The sequence below is a fragment of the Schistocerca nitens genome, chromosome 1 (genome assembly GCF_023898315.1).
Source record: "Schistocerca nitens isolate TAMUIC-IGC-003100 chromosome 1, iqSchNite1.1, whole genome shotgun sequence".
Classification (NCBI taxonomy): Eukaryota; Metazoa; Arthropoda; class Insecta; order Orthoptera; family Acrididae; genus Schistocerca; species Schistocerca nitens.
In genome coordinates, this window is record NC_064614.1 from 444095503 (window position 1) to 444118161 (window position 22659).

Genomic DNA, 22659 nt, shown 5'->3' on the forward strand with positions numbered 1-22659 from the left:
TGTGTGCTCACATTCTCACAGCACGCTTCTGCTTGTCTGTTGCAGGCGACGCGCACCATAGTCAAGTGCGGCTACTTGTTCGTGGCGCCGGGATGGGACTTCTCCAACCCACTCAACCGCACCAAGGTGAGTTCTTGCCCCCTGATCACACACAAACTTCTTATTCGTGTGTCCTGAATATATATGAACTTGCTTGGCTTTAAGTATCCGCTACTAAAATGGAAAGACATATTACTGGTAACTGCATGATTTTTTAAACGCAATGTCTTCGGCAGGTATTTGTCGAGTGCTACAGTTCGCCTACATTTTCCTTTATGGAACGCTTAGATAAGTCGTTTATCACGCAACACTAGCTAAATTTCACGCTTCTAATGTTCATAGCGAGACCACAGGGCGTTCACTGCTACATAAACGTTTCACATATTACGAGCACGTTCAGATACTCCAGGGTTTATGATGGTTGTGCGTAAAATACATTTCCACCTCTTCTAAGACGTGAAGAGCTGTCGGCATGTGGCCGTGTGCCAACGTGATTAGCAGCCCACTGTTTGGATTTAGAGCTCGTGTCCTCGGTCTGCGAGGCGGGACTTGTTAAGTAACCTGTTACCGCTGGTAACCGGCTGCTTAATGAGACTTTCCGTTACAAAGTCAGGTGGTGACTCGGGCAGATTCGCAGGAAGCACTGCTATTACAGGAAATGACAGTGATTGGTAGACAGAGAGATGACAACTTTTGCTATGAAAGCTTCTCTCTTTGCTACATGGGTAGGTATAATGACCGCCGAAGATACTTAATAGCAGTTAACGCCAGGAAACTGTTGGACGAGAATAACAAGTTGCAGATCACTTTCTGGTATCGGTACACACCAAGGAAAAGTGGACGGGAGCCTTACCTATTTCTTGTGTGGACAGAATGCCTTAGTTCGTGAAACATGGACAGACAATTTTTTTGTGGGTTACTTTATTTTTTAGTTTTTTAGTCATCGATCTTTCGCCCAGTTTGATGCTGCTCCCATCTTTTCCAGTCTCGTGTATATAATAGTCCTTGCCTATTCCTATTTTTTTCCGCTCTAGTGCTCTATCCAGCGCCAAGTTAACTGTTCCCAGGGACTATAACAATTGTTCCACTAATTAGTCTCTTCACCTGTAAGGATCTTCCATAAAGTTTTTTCATCCTCTATCCTGTTTAGATTTTAATTTTTGACATTCTTCAAAAACACCACATTCCAAAAACGTTACTTTTATCCTTATTTCCGACATCACGTCTCACTTCCGTTACATGTTCTGGTCCAACGTACTCTTACGAAAGTTATTTCTCGGTTCTACCAATATTTGATACCAGTGGAGGTATATCCAGAAAGAAAACTTTCTTTGCGTCTGCAGATCTTTTTGATATCTTATTTCTCCCGCATTTCATTTATTTATTTGTCTATTTATTTGTTTATTTATACATCGAGGAATCATGTCACAATATAGGATTTGCGACCATAATACAATGAAAATACGTAACTCCAAAAAACACACACACACACACACACACACACACACACACAGTATATATGTTTATGAGGATAGGACAGGACAAGTTGGTGACCATGGCGTTGCTGAAGGAACCATCCCGGCACTTGGTGAAATGATTTAGTAAAACCTAAATGAGGATGGCCTGATAGAGCAAAATCCACCAACCCGAGTATGATAAGATCCAGTGTTTTAACAACTGCACTGCCTCATTCGGTTGGTCCTTACTCTACAGGATTCTCTTGGTCATAAACAATTTTCGCCAGATATCGTACAGTAAAGCTCTGGTTTTGTACAGCACCGCTGCCCTCGCAAAGGGTGCACGCTGGTGACTACAAGACCGCGAACACACATGTCTCCATGTGCTCCCTTCAGTCTGTTAGGAAAACTGAGTCAGTGTCCCACTTCACATGTGAGATATTGACCTGAGTGGAATGAAAAAGACGTTGCTGCAATGCTCTGTAGATGTTGGCGCACTTTTTCGATGCTCTGTAGATGTTGGCGCACTTTTTCGCAAAATCATTACATTGACTGCAAAAGCATTACATTGAAATTATATATTGTAATGCGATAAAGTGGTGTAGTTGTTACCTTTAGATTTTAATTCCTACTCTGAAGAGCCTGTGTAACCTTTAATAGTATAGTCTGCATTACCTCTGAAGTATCTGTTAGTTGCCTCTTTTAATTGTTGTATTTTAGTGACCTTTTTTATCTCCTGGTGCAATTTATATACAAATACATTCGTTGATAGAAAATGCTGTTAGAGTTTTTTGTTTGTTTTTCCTAGATGAATGGATGTCCAAATTGGCTCTTGTTCAAAGATTATGCGTAGCACTATTAGCGAATTACTTACTAATGCCTTGCGTGATATGTACACATTCCCTGATGTACATGTATTCGCTTGGTCCTGTGAGGATAACCATATTTTGTAGAAAATTGACGTGTTGAAATGGTTCAAATGGCTCTGAGCACTATGGGACTTAACATCTGAGGTCATCAGTCCCCTAGAACTTAGAACTACTTGAACCTAACCAACCTAAGGACATCACACAACACCTGACGTGTTGAGAACGGTATCTGTAATACTACACGGTCCATAATTGGAACAGCAACCAGTCACAATTATAGTTTAACAAGATTTATTTGGATCAAACTCTGGAAGAGTAATAATTGGAATACCATAGACATGTAGATAGTTTCACTAGTGTAGTGAACATATGTAATAGCCTAGACACCGGTTTGGTTGTTCTGCTGAAATAAGATTGCTCGTAAGAAACATTGCCAAATTGTCATGGTCGGAAAGATTAATGACGACTACACAATGTTAAGACGTGTTCCAAGTTTCTTTTTCATTGGTTCCTCTGTGCACTTGACGAATAGATTCCTTAACCGTTGAGTTCATAGAGGTACTATTGCGAGCCGACTTCCAAATTCGTATCGCACGCCTGTGAGTCTGTTTCTTGCCAGCGTGTAAAGTACCTTGTATTCTATCTTAAAGTAATTTAAAACATTTGCACCAAAGGATAGAAGCAGCGTGTGTTATCGTCACGCCCGACGGCGTGCAGTAAATATGGTTGCATAAGGCGTATGTAACACTGTAGTGACGTTATCCTACTTTTAAACAAGTTTTATAAATGTGGTTATGTTCTGACCATATTTATACAGAAACTTTCTCTCTGCGCATAGAATATTTTTGTGTGTTTCTTTTTAAGGGTATATTGTACTTCGTAGTTTTCACCCGAGCTGTTGCACCGACAAGACATTGTTGTACGCTTCCTATGAGTACATGAAGCACAGCATTAGAACTCACTATCAGAGCTAGTTTTCCCTTACGCGAAACTCATCCTAAACATGACACTCAGATGCGATCTGAGTCAGACATGCCCACCACCTAACTGAATATAGTACGCTGTCGGCTATTTCCGAAAGACGTCCAAACGAATGTAGTGTAAATTCCTCTTTCCTTCCGTCCATGAAAGTTAACAGGATTATTAGGCATTAGTAATAATAGATGTAGGGTTCTGCTTTGAGCAGGCACACATTTTTCTTTAACACCTGTACATATTTCGGTGAAGTTTTACGAAGTCGGTGGTTTAATTTTATTTTCTGTCAAAGAACACACAAAAATTTCGCTGATAGTGTACGTAACATTTCTAACAAAATATATTGCTTAATACTATATCCTGAGGTTTTGTGTAGGTGGTTGCAATGTCCAGCACAGCTGATGTTTTGCTCCAGTTCATCATTTGCTAATAATCAGGACTTCCCAGTGGTACACAGTATTACAACGTTCATGTATCTATGGAAATGCTAGGCCTAAAGTGAAACTGTTGGTTATTTTCAAGGCTTTTACAGTAACCTATGAAATGATACTTCAAGAACAGCTAACAAATTGGTGTTGAGTGTGGAGTGTAAGGTACTTGAATTGCAGTAATGTAACGTTAGTTTCGTTGTGGGCAAAGAATTTAGATAAAGGTGTGTAACACACTGTTGAGAAACCATGATCATTTGTAGACGTCACATTGGACGTACTGCAAATGGCAAACATCTACGCTTACATCAGTATGTGATATTAAGGTATACAGGGTCTCTCTCTTAAGAGTCTTCATACGCTTTTTCTGAGGTCTTGCGGCACGTATTTGCAATTACGTTTCTGCATTGTGTTGCTGGACTCAGCCCAAGCAAAAAGTGCTCATTACGTCTTTCATGCAAGCACAGTGTAAGATTGTTTTCCATTACAAACAAAATGAGTCTGAAAGCGATATTTTACGTGCTCTTTCGATAGAACAGTCCCAGAAGCGTCTAGTGCGATTTTCGTTGTACCGATATGCGTTAACAGGGACGCTAAAACTCTAAGGATAACAGTTACTGCCGGCTGCTGTGGCCGAGCGGTTCTAGGCGCTTTAGTCCGGAACCATGCTGCTGCTGTGGTCGCAGGTTCGAATTCTGCCTCGGGCATGGATGTGTGTGCTTAGGTTAGTTAGGTTTAAGTAGTTCTAAGTCTAGGGGACTGATGACCTCAGGAGTTAACTCCCATAGTGCTCAGAGCCATTTGATAACCGGTACTCTGCAGCGTCAGCACTGCCCCGGCCCGCGCTGCCCGCTGCCGCCATGCAGCAGTGCTGCTCAGTCGCTCTGGAGTACTGGTTATTTTTTGTGTTCCACCTTTCGTGTTAATACATGCCGACAAAACGAAAATAGCACTAGAGTAATTTGAGACCGCTCACTCGATTGAGCACGTAAAAGTACGTTTAAAAATAGTTCCCTTTCTAATCGGGAAACTAACCGGCGCTTTCTGTTGACACTGGGCGTCGCACCAAAGATGCGACGAGCAGAAACTGTTGAGGCAGACTCCAGCTGCGCAATGCAAATAACTAAATTGCAAATATCTGTCGAAACACCAGAGAAAACGCGCCTGGAGACTCTTGGGAGAGATACCCTGTATATTTTGTTCATAAAGTTATGAACATAAATACTATCTGCCCAAAACTGTGCATGGTGTCATTCAAATGGTTTACTTGTTACTAGACAGAAAATAAAATGAACCCACTTCCGGTCGTGGACCTTCAACGATACATGAATGAGTTTTCGAGGATAGTTATTGTCTGTCGAGGGCAAAAACCTATTTCCATAATTATACTCTGAAAGAAAAAAAATTGCAAGACCATGGAGGAGTTGTGCGAAAGTTGGTAGGCCTCTTTCTGCATCTGAAAGACTATGTCTATTCAGATTTCGCACCAGTCTCACAAGAGTAGCGCTAGTTGTGCTTTGAGATTGGACGTAGTGAGTTGATGTTAGTCGAGAATGCCTTTAAGGCGATAAAGACACTATTACCAACACCTGAGTTTGAACGAGGTCGTCTAATAGGCTACGAGAAGCTGGATGTTCCTTCTGAGATACTGCAGAAAGACGTGGGAGGAATGTAGCCACTGTGCTTGAACGCTGGCAGTGGTGGTCACGAGGATGTAGGGTCACAAGAAGAGCAGGTTCCGGACGGCCTCGTGACCCTACCGAGAGGAAAGATCATCGTGTTTGGCGTACTGCATCTGAAGCAGCTGTCTGAGCAGCAGTGACACAACGAGTTGTTACAGATCGTTTACTTCAACCACAGCCCCGAGGCAGACACCCTGTAGCGTACATACCACTGATCCCAAACTACCGCCATTTTCGACTTCACTGCTGTCAAGCGAGAGCCATTGGCTGGCAGGGTGCAGGTCTGTTGTGTTTTCTGATGAAAGCCGGTTCTGCGTTGGTGCCAGTGATGGCCGTGTGTAGGTTGTATTGAATTGTATGTTAACGGGGGACCTAGGAACGACGGAGAGACTCCGTCCCCACCGCAGCCGCAGTGGTCCGCAACCCCACGACGACTACCGCAATCCACTTCACCTGTCCGCTGCGCCACACCGAACCCAGGGTTACTGTGCGGTTCGGCCCCCGGTGGACCCCTGGAAACTCCCCCCCCCCCGCCCCCCCCCCCCCAGGGAACGTCTCACACCAGACGATTGTAACCCCTATGTTTGCGTGGCAGAGTAATGATGGTGTAGGCGTACGTGGAGAACTTGTTTGCGCAGCAATCGCCGACATATTGTAACTGAGGCGGAATAAGGGGAACCAGCCCGCATTCGCCGAGGCAGATGAAAAACCGCCTAAAAACCATCCACAGACTGGCCGGTTCACCGGACCTCGACACAAATCCGCCGGGCGGATTCGTGCCGGGGACCAGGCGCTCCTTCCCGCCCGGAAAGCCGTGCGTAAGACCGCACGGCCAACTGGGCGGGCTGGTGTGTAGGTTAGGAGGAGGCCACTTGATGGCCTGCAGCCGCTTGGCTAGGGCGCTATGTCATGGATTGCGCGGCCCCTCCTGCCCGAGGCTCGAGTCCTCCCTCGATCATGGGTGTGTGTGGTGTTCTTAGCATAAGTTAGTTTAAGTACTGTGTAAGTCTAGGGACCGATGACCTTAGCAGTTTGGTCCCTTAGGAATTCACATATTTTTAATGGCTTGCAACCAGCCCGTCTGCGTGATAAAGACACTGGACATACAGCTGGATGTCTGGTCTGAGGTGCGATATAATATTACAGCAGGAGCGCTCTCGTGGTTATTCCACGTACCGAGACTGTAGATCTGTAAGTCAGTCTGGTGATTCGATCTGTAGTGCCAGCATTCTAGACATGTTTTCCAACAGGATAACGCTCGCCTACGTACCGCTGTTGTAACCCAACATGCTCTACGGAGCGCCGACATGTTGTTTTGGCCTGTTTTATACCCAGATCCGTCTCCAATCCACTCCAACGTCATCCACAAACAGCATTAACCGTCCCTATGTTCACCGACCATCGGCAAACGGCGTGGAGCTCAATCCTACAAACTGACATCCGGTACCCGTATAACAACGAATGCACGTTTGCATGCTTGCATTCAACGTTCTTTCGATTACAACGGTTATTAATCTACAAGCGTTTCACATTTACAATGGCTCATCTCGCGCTTACATTAACCTGTGATCTTGCAGTGTTTGTCACTTAAATATGTTAGCTAGACAAATGTGTTCCCAAAATTTCATTACTCTACATTATTTTTTGGTGTATTGATTTTTCCGTTAATATATATTTGAAAGCCAAGAAGGATAAAAAGTGATTTTCCACCGTTAGATTAATAATTACGCACTAACCTTGGAAGAATTACTGGCTATGAAGCAGATCATAAGCTTGCGCTAGAAGGGAAGTGAGTCATTTGGTGTGGTGGTCGTGAAGTTGGCGTTGCCAGGAAACGGTGTCAGGCACGGAACTGAGCTCTTTACGACTGCCGCCTAGGTCAGGGCGCGCAGTAAGTGCAGCCACCTGCACACCTCGTGATGAGAAAGGCGCAAGGGGCTGTTGTAAATTCTGTGCCAATCAGTGCGCTGTGCTTAACGTTCCGTCGCACCGCCGAAGCGTGCCTCTACATATTACAAGAACGGTCATTCAAACAGATCGATGTTTTTCTAAACTAAATTAGAAGTGCACGGCGCTGTTGTCCGTTAAATAGGTTACTGGGTACGTTTTCTCTTGGCTAGTATGAAGCCGATTCCGCTGGACTGCTGAAGTCCCCAACGGAGGCTAGTTTGGTACCACTCGATCCGGAGATAGTCGGTTTGGATACCGACAGTGGAACTTGCAAAGGGCCTCGAAAACTTGAAAACCTTACAGAAACGCTATAATTGGCAGTGGGAAATGAACACAGAAAATTCTTGCATTCTTTTCCTGATTCTGTTTGGCTGAAAGGGCTAGATTACATTTGTACATCTTTAAGGAAATCAGTTTTGCAGAAATTGTTGCTTGCAGCATGTAGCAACGATGTTCATAAAGCTAACAGCAAAATAAATTAGCATAAAAAGTAATTGGTGGCAGTTCTTTTTTCAGACGTTCTTTACATCAAAAGTCAGAGTTTTAGCATCCAACATCCATCAAACAATCTTTTATTTATTAAAATAAGGTGTATTTATGTGAGGGAGAGTTAATGAATATAGTTGCATGTCATTTGCCTGTGTTGCTGTTGCAATTATCTTATGTCGTTTCCAGGGAAGACGACGAGTTGGTTCTCTCTTTTCGTCCCCTATTAAACTTATTTACAATAGGAAAAAGTCTCCACAGTCCAAGATAGAAGCTATGTTACTGTTGGCGCACACACGTAAAGTAGCGCCGTACTGGACAAAAACACAACAACGAACAAGTGGGAGGCGACTATAGCTCTGTATCTCTCGATGAGTGAGAAAGCCGAGGTAAACGGTGTACGTAATCATAGCCGATAAAGAACACGCACAGCAAAGGTGTGGAATTCGACGAACAGATCGGCGCATCCTTCTTGCGGGAAGCCAGCGGCGAGGTTCGGTACCTGAAGTGTATTGGACTCTGCAGTCAACACGTTCCCGCTCCGCCCAAGTGTCGCACCGCATAGCTGTCGCAAAGAGGCACGTTACCGTCTTTTAAAATACGAAGTGTATTCAGTAAGTAAGCTAATGCTTTATTTTGTTGGCCAATTTCGATTGAAAAATGCTGAATTTGTACATCGTGGAATACCTCGCTGCAATACCTCTTAGTTTCCTGAAGTGCCAATAGGTGACGGCTCTGTACAGAGCCTTCAAATGACGTTTAATAGGGAGGTGCGTTCCAAGCGGAGAGGTGTCTCGGTGTTTCTTTTGGCGGGAAACCAGAGCATCACAAATATTAGTCTACGTAGGCCAAGAAGTGAACAAAAGCACGGTGAGTCACTGGGCGAGGCGCCTGTCATCAGCGCTACGAAGTCGCGCAAACCTGTCGATCTTCTGTTTTCCGGCCGGCCGCACACAGCTGTGCTACCCTCAGGGAGTTCAAGAAATTACTCCATCGTGTTCATCGCCACAGAAAATGCACACACTTCTCCTTCCCCATGACAACGCAAGACCTCACAGAAATCTGTGCACTCTAGAGAAGCTCTCAAAACTTAATTGGACTGTTCTTCCTCATCCCTAATCTCGCACCTTCCTACGTCCATCTGTGTGGGCCAACGGAGGATGCACTCCGCGGACGCTACAGTCTGGAACTGCGCGACCGCTACGGTCGCAGGTTCGAATCCTGCCTCGGGCATGGATGTGTGTGATGTCCTTAGGTTAGTTGGGTTTAAGTAGTTCTAAGTTCTAGGGGACTGATGACCTCAGAAGTTAAGTCCCATAGTGCTCAGAGCCATTTGAACCAACTCCGCGGGAAGCGGAAAAAATGTTAAAATGTATGTGAATTCCTAAGGGACCAAACTGCTGTCATCGGTTCCTAGACTTATTGGCTGCTTAAGCTAAGTTTAACTAACTTACGCAAAGAGCAACACACACATATCCATGTCCGAGGGCAGACTCGCAGCTCCGGTGGGAGAGTCTGCGCAATCCGTGACACGGCGCCTCAAACCGTGCGGCCACTCCGCGCGGTGCCGGAATCGGAACGTGGACGAGACGGAGGTTACTGACGCAGCAGTACTCTGGTTGCAAGGTCGACCAGTAAAGTGGTATCATGCGGGCATACAAGTCCTCCTAGAAAGGTGGCGTAAGGCCGTCGCATTGAACGGAGATTCAGTTGACAAACAGGATTTTGTTGCCAAAAGAGCGGGGAATAATGTGGTGCAGTGAAATCCTGAGTAAACCAACCTTCTTTGAGCAAAGATGTCACATTACTTAGTGAACGCCCCTCGTAGTTTTTATTTTAATTTGGCCGTCCGAGCTAGGGTACTTGCCTTGTGAGAGCAACGACGAAGCAGTCCGTGCGACAGGGGAGTGGTCGGCGGTTGCGGGGTGTGTCGTCCCAGGTGCAGGCCGCAGAGCGCGTGTGCGGGCACGTGCAGGCGCAGTGTAAGCACGGCCTGTCCGCGGAGGGTCATCTAGCAGGCCGACGACCCCGTGCCATCTGCGTCTGCTCTTAGCATTCGCGGTGTCACCCGATGTTATCTGCCGCCGGCCGCGCTGCGCCGCGCTTCCGCGTTGCAACATACCCACGGACTGCCCCGCGGCCGCTATTAGCAGTGCTACCGCCCGTACCGTATATGCTCTTCCCCCGGGGCGTAACACTAGCAAAGAGGAGCCTGGCGCCGACATACGTTGCAGTGCGTCTCCTCCCTCCCTATTTTGCCAGGAGATACGTAACTACGTTTTGTTGGTTGATGCGTTCCAACCAGGCATTTGGCTCAGGGCTTAAGACCCATTGCGGTTTCGGGAAGCGTAAGGTAAAAACCCCATTTGACTAATTCGGGTTTTCAGTAATTTCCATAAGTCACATCAGGAGACGGCTAGGTTGGTTCCTTCAGCAAGTTTTTTCCTGCTCTTCTTTATCTAATCACACCCCATCGTCTTACGCTGTCCAACCCACATAGTCCTAATTATGGTTCAAATGGCTCTGAGCACTATGGGACTTAAAATCTTAGGTCATCAGTCCCCTAGAACTTAGAATTACTTAAACCTAACTAACCTAAGGACATCACACACATCCATTCCCGATGCAGGATTCGAACCTGCGACCGTAGCGGTCGCGCGGTTCCGGACTGCAGCGCCTAGAACCGCACGGCCATAGTCCCAATTAAAATTTCTTTGAAGAAGAGTTTGAATGTCAAACTTACTTACTTCATCTACAGAGTTTCGTTCTGTTAAAATAATATTAAGACCTAGAATATCTAATCAATATTCAAACAAGTTTAGGGCATTCACCCAGTCGTCGTTTTCAACACTACCCGATATTTCTACTGCGCATCTACCATTCATCAACAGTTGGGCCATCGGAGACTGACAAAAACTTTATTATTGTTCAAAATCCCCGCGATTGGGCGGTCTTAGATCCGATAAAACCACTCTTCAGCCATTTTTATTTACTGAAGAGAAGATTTAAAGTACATAAAAAGCAGCGGATAACACACATTTTAAAAAAGTACAGGATGACCCGGAAGAGGTAGGAATTGACCCACGTGCTTGGAATGCCATGGGCTTCCATTGAAACGAAAAAAGAAGCACAAAATGACCATCAGATAGCGCTTAATATGATACAAATGCAATAACTAGCATAACTGCCGGCCGGGGTGGCCGAGCGGTTCTAGGCGCTTCAATTTGGAACGCGCGACCGCTACGGTCGCAGGTTCGAATCCTGCCTCGGGCATGGATGTGTATGATGTCCTTAGGTTAGTTAGGTTTAAGTAGTTCTAAGTTCTAGGGGACTGATGACCTTAGATGTTAAGTCCCATAGTGCTCAGAGCCATTTTTTAGCACAACAGAAAAACGATGTTGTTTATAACAGATGCTCAACATGTCGGCCGTCATTTATGAACAGCACCACTAGTCGAGGGACAGTATTTCGGACAGCACTGTTGCCATGGTGAGAAACTGTCGTCCGATGTTGTCTTGTTGCATCCCTAATGAAGACGGGCGATTGCGGTAGATTTGCGACTACAGGTAACTCCACAACGAATGATCATACGACTTCAGTTCTGGGGATCTGGAAGGTGAAGCATGACGAAAGTGCCGGCTCAGCACCAAACGATGTGAACAAGGGATCTTTCACCCGTGTTGCAATATGAGATGGAGCGCCATCCTCTATAAAAGTCGTACCTCCCAGTCGGTGTTCGTCAGCTAGGTTAGCGATGATGTGATTCTGTAACATATCAGCGTACCTCTCACCCGTCACGCTGGCAGTTTAAAATCAGCACCCCGCATTTCCTCGGAGAAAAAGGGCCCGATCATGATTTATAGGATAAATCAACACCACACCTTGACTTTCTCGTCATACAATGGGGTTTCCCGAAAGTTCTAGATTTTACGTAACCAAAATTCTACAGCTGTGTCATTTTCCACCAGTTTTTGAAGTGTCCACATCACAAATACTCTCCCCGTCACAAAATCGCTGGTTAACAGTTCATAATGACGCTGGGTTTTGTACTGATAGGATTGGAGGGTACGCCTTATTACTGTCCATACAGCAGGGCTTGGAATGCGGATGCGACGTGCGACTTAACGAGAGCTGACTTCACCATGCGGAGATGAACCCGCTAAAACAGTGGTCACCAACCCCCCTTCCCAAGAGGCAATACTGACATTGTGCGGTAGCACCTCTGACGGCTTACATGCGGACCTTAGTAATAGTTTGTAACCTACATAAACTAGTGTGAACTCCCAGCACGCTCTCTTTAGTTAATATGTAGCAACAACAACACTATCACCTGTGTGTATTAATTTTATTTAATTGCTTTTGCTTTTGGTGCTTTCAGAGGGCATCACCACCACTCTCTAACAATAGCAGCAGCAACAGCCGGCATCCGAGGATCTTTCGGTTCGTGCTGCGTCTCGTTGCAGTACAAAAGAAAAGTTCCGCGGAAGCCGGTGGTTTCTGCTCCTTTTATTAGAGATACGGTGGTGATGCCCAGCGAAAGAGTCGTCACCCTGTGTTGCAGAAGGGCTTGAAGATGGTAGATTGTACCCCCGAAACCGTCAGCAATTAAATAAAAGTAACACAGAGAGCTGATAGTGTTTTTGTTGCTGCACATAAATAAACAGCTGCTGTGCCATTATCCATTAGATTTAAGGAAATTAGCTGTAGTAAGGGCGCAGTAAGTTGGCCGTCAGCCCCTAAGTACTGGTCGTTAAGAGTCGGCACTGTTAGGAATACCTACGGTCGCAGGTTCGAATCCTGCCTCGGGCATGGGTGTGTGTGATGTCCTTAGGTTAGTTAGGTTTAAGTAGTTCTAAGTTCTAGGGGACTTATGACCTAAGATGTTGAGTCCCATAGTGCTCAGAGCCATTTGATTTGTTAGGAATACATCGTGTCGACAGTGGTCTGTTTCAGGTTTCTTGCTCCTCAGCGATCTAACACTTGATGCATTATAGTTGCGTGAAGAAATGTTGTCGGTTTCACTGGCTATGCAAATGATTTTGTTTTATAATAGTATTTGTATTTATATTCACTACTGCAAAAATTTTATAAACGTTTCACATGCCAGCTTTCTTCTGCTCTCTGTATTGGATTACAACATCCTTATTTCAGGTATCGTTGCTACGAATAAGTACCGCACTGCTCCCTGCGGGTCCGGGTATTAGAATAGGCCCAAGGTGTCCCTGCCTGACCGAGCGAGGTGGCGCAGTGGTTAGCACACTGGACTCGCATTCGGGAGAACGACGGTTCAATCCCGTCTCCGGCCATCCTGATTTAGGTTTTCCGTGATTTCCTTAAATCGCTTCCGGCAAATGCCGGGATGGATCCTTTGAAAGGGCACGGCCGATTTCCTTCCCCGTCCTTCCATAACCCGAGCTTGCGCTCCGTCTCTAATGACCTCGTTGTCGACGGGACGATAAACACTAAATCTCCTCCTCCTCCTATCCCTGCCTGTCATAAGAGGCGACTAAAAGGAGTCTCACACTTTTCGGCCCTATAAGTTCAGGTCCCATTCTATGCGTTGGTATGGGTACGGGTTGGAAGGTACGCGGCTGTGGCAGGCGATACGGTCGTGTCTTTCCAGAATTTTAAGGAATATGTTGAATTTTGCGGAGACAGAGATCGAGTAAGGTGGATATACGTTAGGAAGGCGCTGATAAGGAATTTATAGAAGAGGATTAGCACACCAGAGCGTAAACACAAGGTGCAAAAACATGGCTCTGAGCACTATGGGACTTACCATCTATGGTCATCAGTCCCCTAGAACTTAGAACTACTTAAACCTGACTAACCTAAGGACATCACACAACACCCAGTCATCACGAGGCAGAGAAAACACAAGGTGCAGCCTGTTAGCAGTTTCAGTAATTTTTGTCGTTTTAAAGGCGGTGTGCTTTCCATGTTAGTTTTCTGTTGAGGGTTAATCCTGAGTACTTTACTGTTTCACCTACAGGGATGGATTGTTGGCGGGAGACGGGAGAGCTGGAAGTCTGGGCGACAGAAACGCCGAGTGGTGCGACAAAGATGGCGGTCTGGTTTTTAAGTGGATTTGCTTGGAGTTGACAGATATTACATCTCTCGACCAGGAGATTAAATTTGATTAAGACTTCTATTGTTTCGCAATTTTCACTGACGGAACTGCGGAAATCAGCTGTCACTAGGATGGCACCGCCGGCACACCCTGTCGTCTTCCTTTGCAGGCTAAGGATGTCTCCAAAGTACCCAACCTAAATATTGTGGAGTTTAGCAATATTCCTTAAGAATTCTGTTCGCTAGGAAAACTATAAAATTTATAACACCTAATAGGTGACATACAGGGTGTTTCTAGATTTCATAGATTAGCTGAATTACGCAAAGACCTTTTAGTTAGAACATATCTTGCTCATGACCTGAAAAACGGAGGAAGCTGTGCTTCGTTCTGGAGATACGAGAATTGTCTAGTATAAGCAGCTATCCGTAAGTGTGATGGTGAAAGGGCGGGTATTTTGTCACATTGTCTCAGTTGAGCATTTCACAGAGACAGGGGTTCTAAAGTCTGAAACATTTTCCATCCTGGCAAAGAAAGTATTATTTCATGGGAGCTGTAACAGAAAATTGAGTGATAAATGCAGTACTTGCGCTAGACCCAAGACAGCCTTGGTTGTCAGGAGAGACTCTGTGTCAAATGAGATGTTCACGATTGTGACTGCAGGTTAGGTACTATTTCTTGTACTTGGTTACGGCACGTGTCGATAAAAGAATCGAGAGATTTAAATTGTTGAAGGAAGCTGATGTCTCACTTCTGTACGAGCACAGATAGCGTCATGGTCTGAATTACTTTTACTCATAACGCAGTATGACATAAGCCCGACCGAGCGAGATGGTGCAGTGGTTAGCACATTGGACTCTCATTTAAGAGGACCACGGTTCAAATCCGCCTGCGGCCATCCTGGTTCAGCTTCTCCGTGAGTCCCTAAATCTCTTCAGACAAATGCCAGGTTGGTTCATTTGAAAGGGCACGGCCGACTTCCTTCCCTAAACCGATAGGTTCGATGACCTCCCTGTTTGGTCCCCTCTCCCTCAAATCAACCAACCAACTATAAGCTTGCACACGGTTAAATTCATCGCTATTCATCAGGAATTGCATGTAGCGAAATATGTTACTTCAAGAGTAATGATTGATTTCTTTTTCTATTTAGTGCTGCTTGAGATTATGTGCTTAACAGAAAGTACATGTGGCAATGTCAAGAAATATACAAGGTCTGTCCGTACGTAGAGACGGGATGATGTTTGTCAGGTAGAGTATTTTTATCTTCTTAATGGTAACAGCAGAGAGTTCCCCACCAACTGTGCGCCTCGTTTTCTGTTGAAGTCATTCGAATAGCTGTACCGTGGTCTACATAGAGCTTCAGTGTTGTCGGGTTTCAGTTTTCAACGTCTGTACCAGATTCGCTGTTGCTATGGTTATTCTATGCCCTCGCGTTGACGAAATAGGACGTACTGATTTATGCCCACGACAAGCAAATCGCTCGCAATATACTCAGCCTCATAAGTATGTCAGAAGAGGAAGAAAGTTTGTAGTCTTGTTGTGTGGTGTTCGATTTTAGGTGCGAACATGAGTGTTGCCACGACGAAAAATACCTGGCATTTTAACTCAAGTCCTAAACCGCATGGGACTGTTCACAACATTGTTCCTGCTGTTTTTAACACGCACATCATTGTTCACACGTTTCCAAAAATGCTATTGCTAGCGGCAAATTAATGAGCAGAAAGACTAGTTTCATAATTGGTAATCAATCCACGAATACCGTCGCACTTTTTAAAAAATCTAGTGCTTCGAATTCGTAATGATGATGATGAGGTCCCATACTCAAAGGAGCGGAGGGGACGATGCGGGACACCTGCACCGCCGTACTAGGCAAGGTCCTAGCGGAGGTGATTTGCCGTTGCCTTCCTCCGACCGTAATGGGGATGAATGAATTAATGATGATGATGATGATGGCGACGACGACACAACACCACCCAGTCATCTCCAGGCTGGTATAATCCCTGACCCCGCCGGGAACCGAACGCGAGACCCCGTGCGCGTGAAGCGAGAACGCTACCGCAAGACCACGAGCTGCGGACAGTGATAAAAAGGAAAAAAATGTAAAACCTCAGTTGAGCTGTTCTTGAAATACAGTTCGTGTGTCTCCCTCACCGGATAGAACTAAGAGAAAAAGATCGAAAGAACTGCGCCCTTCGTCATGGGTTCTCTCAGCAGGTGCGAGAGCGTCAGGGAGATGCTCATCCAAATCCAGCGGCCAACACCGAAAGAGAGTCGTACGTCGCGCTGGGGATGACATCTGAAATTCGAAGAAAGCCCAACGAACGTGCTACTTTCCTTCTAATGTATGTTAGGAAAAACTCCTAACAGCAAAATGAGAGAAATTGAACTTACCAACAGTCGCTCTTCCCGCGCATCAGTCGTGATTGAATGAGGGGAGGAGGAAGATGATGGTACGCGCTGTTAGATGACGTCAGCAGGGGAATTTAGCTATAGATTCCAAAGGCAAATGACATCATTGTATTGGTAGATAACAAAGTTCTGAAAACTATAAACATTGCAACTCTCAGTTAAGCACTGTGGCCGGCCGGTGTGACCGAGCGGTTCTAGGCGCTTTAGTCCGGAACCGCGCGACTGCTACGGTCGCAGGTTCGAATCCTGCCTCGGGCATGGGTGTGTGTGATGTCCTTAGGTTAGTTAGGTTTAAGTAGTTCTAGGTTCTAGGGGACTGATGACCTCAGATTTTAAGTCCCATAGTACTGAGAGCCGTTTTAAGCACCGTGGCTTCTCTGCGACATCCGTTTCCCCTCTTTTATACACACACACACACACACACACACACACACACACACACAGGCAACACGCGCTCCCCTCCCACTCGGACGAGGAGGAGAGTTGCGGTCCAGACGCTGAGAGATAAAGCTGCTATTTCAGCCCGGCGGCCCCGCGACAGGGAAGCTCGTTTTACAGCGCTCTGGATGCGCGCCGTCGTTAGCGTCGTGTATCTGGCGGCTATCGCGTCACGTCTGCCGTGGCAGACTGCGCGGCCCGCACGTCCACCAACAGCGGCCGGCCGGCCTAAGCCAGTGGCGGCGTCCTTGCTCCACCCCGCGTATTCACCGAGATATTTGTACCACACTGCGGAAGTGAGATTTCGAAGAGTACCCAATCTCCTTAAGACCCATTGTTACGTCGTTTAGTCACCTTATCTCTAGTGCACAGCAGGCACGTGTTCACAAATATCTCCATTTCAGATTTATTTATTTATTTATTTATTGCCATTACCAGTCTGCATTTTATATCCTCTCCACTGCGGCTATAATTAGTTGTTTTTCTGCCCGAAAAGCAAATGTCATTTGCTACTTCAAGTGTTTCACTTCCTGATCTACGAGGTGCGTTCCGTAAGTAATGCAACCCATTTTTTCCCTCGGCCAATTTCGGTTGAAAAATATGGAAGTTGTTGTGGGAAATTGTGAAATATTTCCTCTTCAGCGTCTACAGTTTCATGAAGTCCGATAGGCTTGAAAATGGTGTCTGCAACTGAGATGCGTTCTAAGCAGACAGCTGTCATTGAGTTTCTTTTGGCGAAAAATCAGAGCATCGTAATACTCACAGGCGTTTTTAGAATGTCCACGGAGACCAGGCACTGAACAAAAGCATGAGGAGTCGTTGGGCGAGGCGTCTTAGCAACAAATCTGTCTCGCATACCTGTACAATCTCCCGCGTGCTGACTGGCCCCACACAGCTGTGACTCCTGCAGTCTCGTAACGTGCAGACACTCTCATTCGAGGTGACCGACGGATGACAATCAAAACACCTCACTGCTCAGTTGGACGTCTCTGCTGGTGATGCTACACACTCGTCCACCAGTTGGGGTACTCAAAGGTGTGTGCCGGCTGGGTTCCTCGCCGTCTAACAGAAGACCATAAAGTGCAACGAACGATCGTCTGTGCGGAATCGCTTGCGTGTTACGAGGCTGACTGGGATAATTTGTTGTCGAACTTTGTCACAGACGATGAAACATAGGCTCATCACTTCGAACGGCAAACGAAACGGCAATCCATGGAGTGGCGCTACACTACCTCTATTTCGAAGAAAAAGTCATGGCGACGGTCTTCTAGGATTCTGAAGGGGTTATTCTGTTTGATGTCCTCCCTCATGGTGCAGTGTCAGCTCTAAAGTTCACTGCCCTATCTTCAGGAAACTGAAGGAAAAACTTCAGCGTATTCGTCGCCACAAAAATGCAAACTAACTACTCATTCGCCGTGACAACACAAGGGCTCCCACAAGTCTGTGCATCTGAGACAAGTTCACAAAACTTAACTGCACTGTTTTTCCTCATCCACCGTACAGCTTATGGCTGTCGTCTGTGTAGCCCAGGGAAGGATGCGCTCTGCGGGAAACAGTACGTGGATTATGGGGGGGGGGGGGTTATTGATGTAGCAAGACGTTGGCTTCGACGTCGACCAGTAGGGTGGTACCTTGCCAGCATACAAGCCCTGCCAGTAAGATGGCAATGAACAGAGATTATGTTGAAAAATAGTTGCCGGCCGCGGTGGTCGAGCGGTTCTAGGCGCATCAGTCCAGAACTGCGCTGCTGCTACGGTCGCAGGTTCGAATCTTGCCTCGAGCATGGATGTGTGTGATGTACTTAGGTTAGTTAGGTTTAAGTAGTTCTAAGTCTAGGGGACTGATGACCTCAGATGTCAAGTCCAGTAGTGCTTAGAGCCATTTGAACCATTTTTGAAAAATAGTTTTGTAGCAAAAGAGAAGGGAATAACATGGTTTATTTTAATCCTGAATAAAACCAACCTGGTTTCGGAAAAAAATGTGTTGCATTACTTAACGGACGCCCCTCGTACTTTCGTCAGCATCACTTGACATAATATTAGTACATGCCAACACCCTTGTTCTACATTTCCTGATGTTCATCGTATGACTTATTTTCAAGACACAATCCATCCCATTCAACTGCTCTTGCAAATTGTTTGCCTTCCCTGACACAGTAACAATGTGATCATCAAATTTCAATGTTCTGATTTCTTCTACTCGAAGTGTAATACCGTTCCAAAATTTTTCGTCAGTTTGCTCCACTCCTACCTCATTACACAGACTGTATAACAACAACATGGAAGATAAGCTACAACCATGTCTCACTCCCATCTCAATTACTACTTCCCATTCATGTCCTTTGCTCGTATAGCTCCATTCTTGTACAGAAACAAGTAGTACAAAACCTTTAGCTCCCTGTGTTTTATTCCTCCTACCTTAAGAATTTCAAAGAGTGCAGTGCAGTCAACATTGACAAACTTTAGATAAATCTTCAAATGTCATAATAGTAGGTTTCTTCAGCCTTCTGAGATAAATCCATGATGTTGGTATTGCATCACTTGTTCCTGCATTTCTCTGGCACGCAAAATGATCTTTTCTGAAATCTACTTCTACTAGCTTTTACAATCTTCTGTAAATAATAGTGTCAATATTTTGCAACAGTGTCTTGCCAAAACTATTTCTGAAGTTTTCACGTTTGTCAGCACCCGTTGTTTTAGTTTTTGTATTTTATTTTATTTTACTCACTCTGAAACACAAAACGCAGGGGTTTTACAGCCGAACTGTACCATGGTTGTCACTTTCAAATATATACAAGCATTCTAATATTCTGTACCGTTGTCTGTATGTCAGGCGGCCTGATGTTATAATGTAAACTGAGGCATCTTCTCAGTAAGAACCATCTCGTGACTCGTATGGCAACATCTCGTCTGATGGTCCATAGGACAACGAGTATTCATGAAATTTCAACTTTATACTTTACCACATCTTTGATTCTTATATGATGTGACTACCACTATTGATGACGGTTGTGACGGTGCGGCACATCTTACGAGAGGACGAGGGTTGAAACATCATTTGCGAGACTACATGGAGGAATGTTATAAGGCGAAATTTTGCGATTTGGATTTTAATTGGGGCAGTATTTAAACGATCTTTGGGTCTGATCCATTAGCGTGCCACTTGATCGTCTGCACCTGCAGTCAGATGAGCTGAATGGTCCTAATGTGTAAGCAGTTTCAGTAAGTGCCCTAAGCTCACAAGGTCGGGGAATTGGTTAGTAGACTTCCTGGGTAGAGGCGTTAAATGTTTGATATCGGGACTTTGTGCTCCACAGTGATCAACAGAGGTATTTTTCAGTACGGAAAACTTGCAACTGCTTCGCGAGTAAGGGCGTAGAGCTCTCATAAGGTACATTTACAATTGTTAACGACAGGTATTGCGGCTTACAGCGTGCACAAGGATACCTTGTATTAGTTACTAGCTCGATGCTGGGGTGATGTTCGCGGAGGAGACAGACTTCAGGTGTGCGAATTGATGTTTCCTTAACTGCAGGAAGGTATGGAGACAAAATGAGTACACCCACAGTCCGCGACTATATATGAAGAAAGAGCGGTTAGTGATTGCAGAAGCTGCTAGCTATGGGCGCAGAGGCATAAACACGCCGCCTCTCAGCCGGACTTGAACCGTGCGCTGGCTTCCCGCTTATCGCAGTGGTCGTTCGGGTCGGCGCAGTCTGTGATGACGCAGCGTGAGAAAGAAGTGAGCACGTTCAGAATATCAGGTCATTGACGTGGTCTCATAAATAAAACAGAGTACAGTCCCTTATACGCATATAGGCTGCACATTTTGTTGATGATAACCGCTAACGTGCTTTACCAAGAATGGAGATGTAATCACATAGCCTAATCACCGTATTCATGATCACTGTCCCGTCTGTTAAGTAGTACGTGGAAGAAGAGACTTCAGTACTTGTATTCAAGGCTTAAATGTTAATGTACAGCAAATCTGTGAAATGTTAAGCAACATTTTGCAGCTTAATTATAATGCGTGTCTTCAAGATAGCAAGTGAAATCTAATATATAATTCTTTGTCAGACAGTTTGTCGACTGTGCAATGTGAATAATTACAGGACATTCCCATCTTCTGGTCGTATAAACATTAAGGATGTCAAAGCATTTTTGTAGCAGTATCTCTCATCCTCCAATAACGAGAACCGTACAGAATGAATCCTTGTCTATACTCGTGTTTATAACACAGCATTGCCCACGTATTCATTTTGCCAATTTTATATCAGAAACGTATAGTTCCGCAGCTGTTTCGCGTATCTACAACGCGATTTTGCAAACGTCTCTGAAGCAACACCTCTTCATAGCTCTGTAGACACAGCCGTTTGCGCTCGCAGTTGAAAGCTGTCAAAAGCGCTGGCAGGTGTCGGGAGTTTCCTTAAGTTGACTCATCTGTAGCAGTTTCTTGGTAATAAAAAATAAATGTATCATAATTTCATGCATGACGGTCTGTTTTTCACGTATCTCATTGCTCATAACGCCTTACCTCCTAAACTATGATAGGTAGGTGATTCTTCCCCCATAGCGTTTATTGACTGACACTAAGGGATGAAGAACAGCCATTTGTTTTAATTCCACGATGGATACTGAACAAGAGAACGAGAGTGGAGCTCCAGCACTAGGTAGTAACGATTATAATTGTATCAGTAACCCCGTCGATACTGGACTCTGAGATCTCCCTTAACATAGACAAATGTAATGTATTGCGAATACACAGAAAGAAGGATCCTTTATTGTATGATTATATGATAGCGGAACAAACACTGGTAGCAGTTACTTCTGTAAAATATCTGGGAGTATGCGTGCGGAACGATTTGAAGTGGAATGATCATATAAAATTAATTGTTGGTAAGGCGGGTACCAGGTTGAGATTCATTGGGAGAGTGCTTAGAAAATGTAGTCCATCAACAAAGGAGGCGGCTTACAAAACACTCGTTCGACCTATACTTGAGTATTGCTCATCAGTGTGGGATCCGTACCAGATCGGGTTGACGGAGGAGGTAGAGAAGATCCAAAGAAGAGCGACGCGTTTCGTCACAGGGTTATTTGGTAACCGTGATAGCGTTACGGAGATGTTTAGCAAACTCAAGTGGCGGACTCTGCAAGAGAGGCGCTCTGCATCGCGGTGTAGCTTGCTCGCCAGGTTTCGAGAGGGTGCGTTTCTGGATGAGGTATCGAATATATTGCTTCCCCCTACTTATACCTCCCGAGGAGATCACGAATGTAAAATTAGAGAGATTAGAGCGCGCACGGAGGCTTTCAGACAGTCGTTCTTCCCGCGAACCATACGCGACTGGAACAGGAAAGGGAGGTAATGACAGTGGCACGTAAAGTGCCCTCCGCCACACACCGTTGGGTGGCTTGCGGAGTATAAATGTAGATGTAGATCTCTGCCGTAAACACAGACATCATCAAAAAACTGGACTATGTCAACTGCGGTGAAATCTTGTACAAGCGCTGTAAAACAAATTTACACAGTACCTGTGGTCCACAGTACGCAGTCATCTTTCATTAGTATCAGAGTCATACAACTATAGTGAAGAAGATAATTTCAAGTTTCAAATTCTCGTATTTTATGCCCGCGTTAAAACTAAAACACCAGTATTAAAATCACGCTGTTGTCTCTCATTCGTTAATTTTTGACAATGAAAGACAGAATGAGTATGAGGACCTTAATGGCGGAGACATACTAAATGTACACGCACAATGCTGTTTCCTAAGTGCAGTGTTTGTCTTGTAGGTATTAAAGATAAAGTGAGCAGAGTACGTCCAATACTGTTGCAGACACGTTATTGTTGTTGTAGATAACAGA

At 45.2% G+C, this 22659-nt stretch overlaps 1 protein-coding gene across 4 annotated transcripts in view; it reads left to right on the forward strand.

Moving 5' to 3' along the window:
* Positions 1-22659, forward strand: part of LOC126251517 (protein outspread) — a 794443-nt gene that overhangs the window by 416839 nt on the left and 354945 nt on the right. For all 4 annotated transcript variants that reach the window (XM_049952001.1, XM_049952029.1, XM_049952011.1 and 1 more), the window contains exon 2: positions 46-126. In XM_049952001.1, coding sequence (XP_049807958.1) covers positions 46-126 — 81 coding nt within the window. The remainder of the gene's footprint in view (positions 1-45; positions 127-22659) is intronic.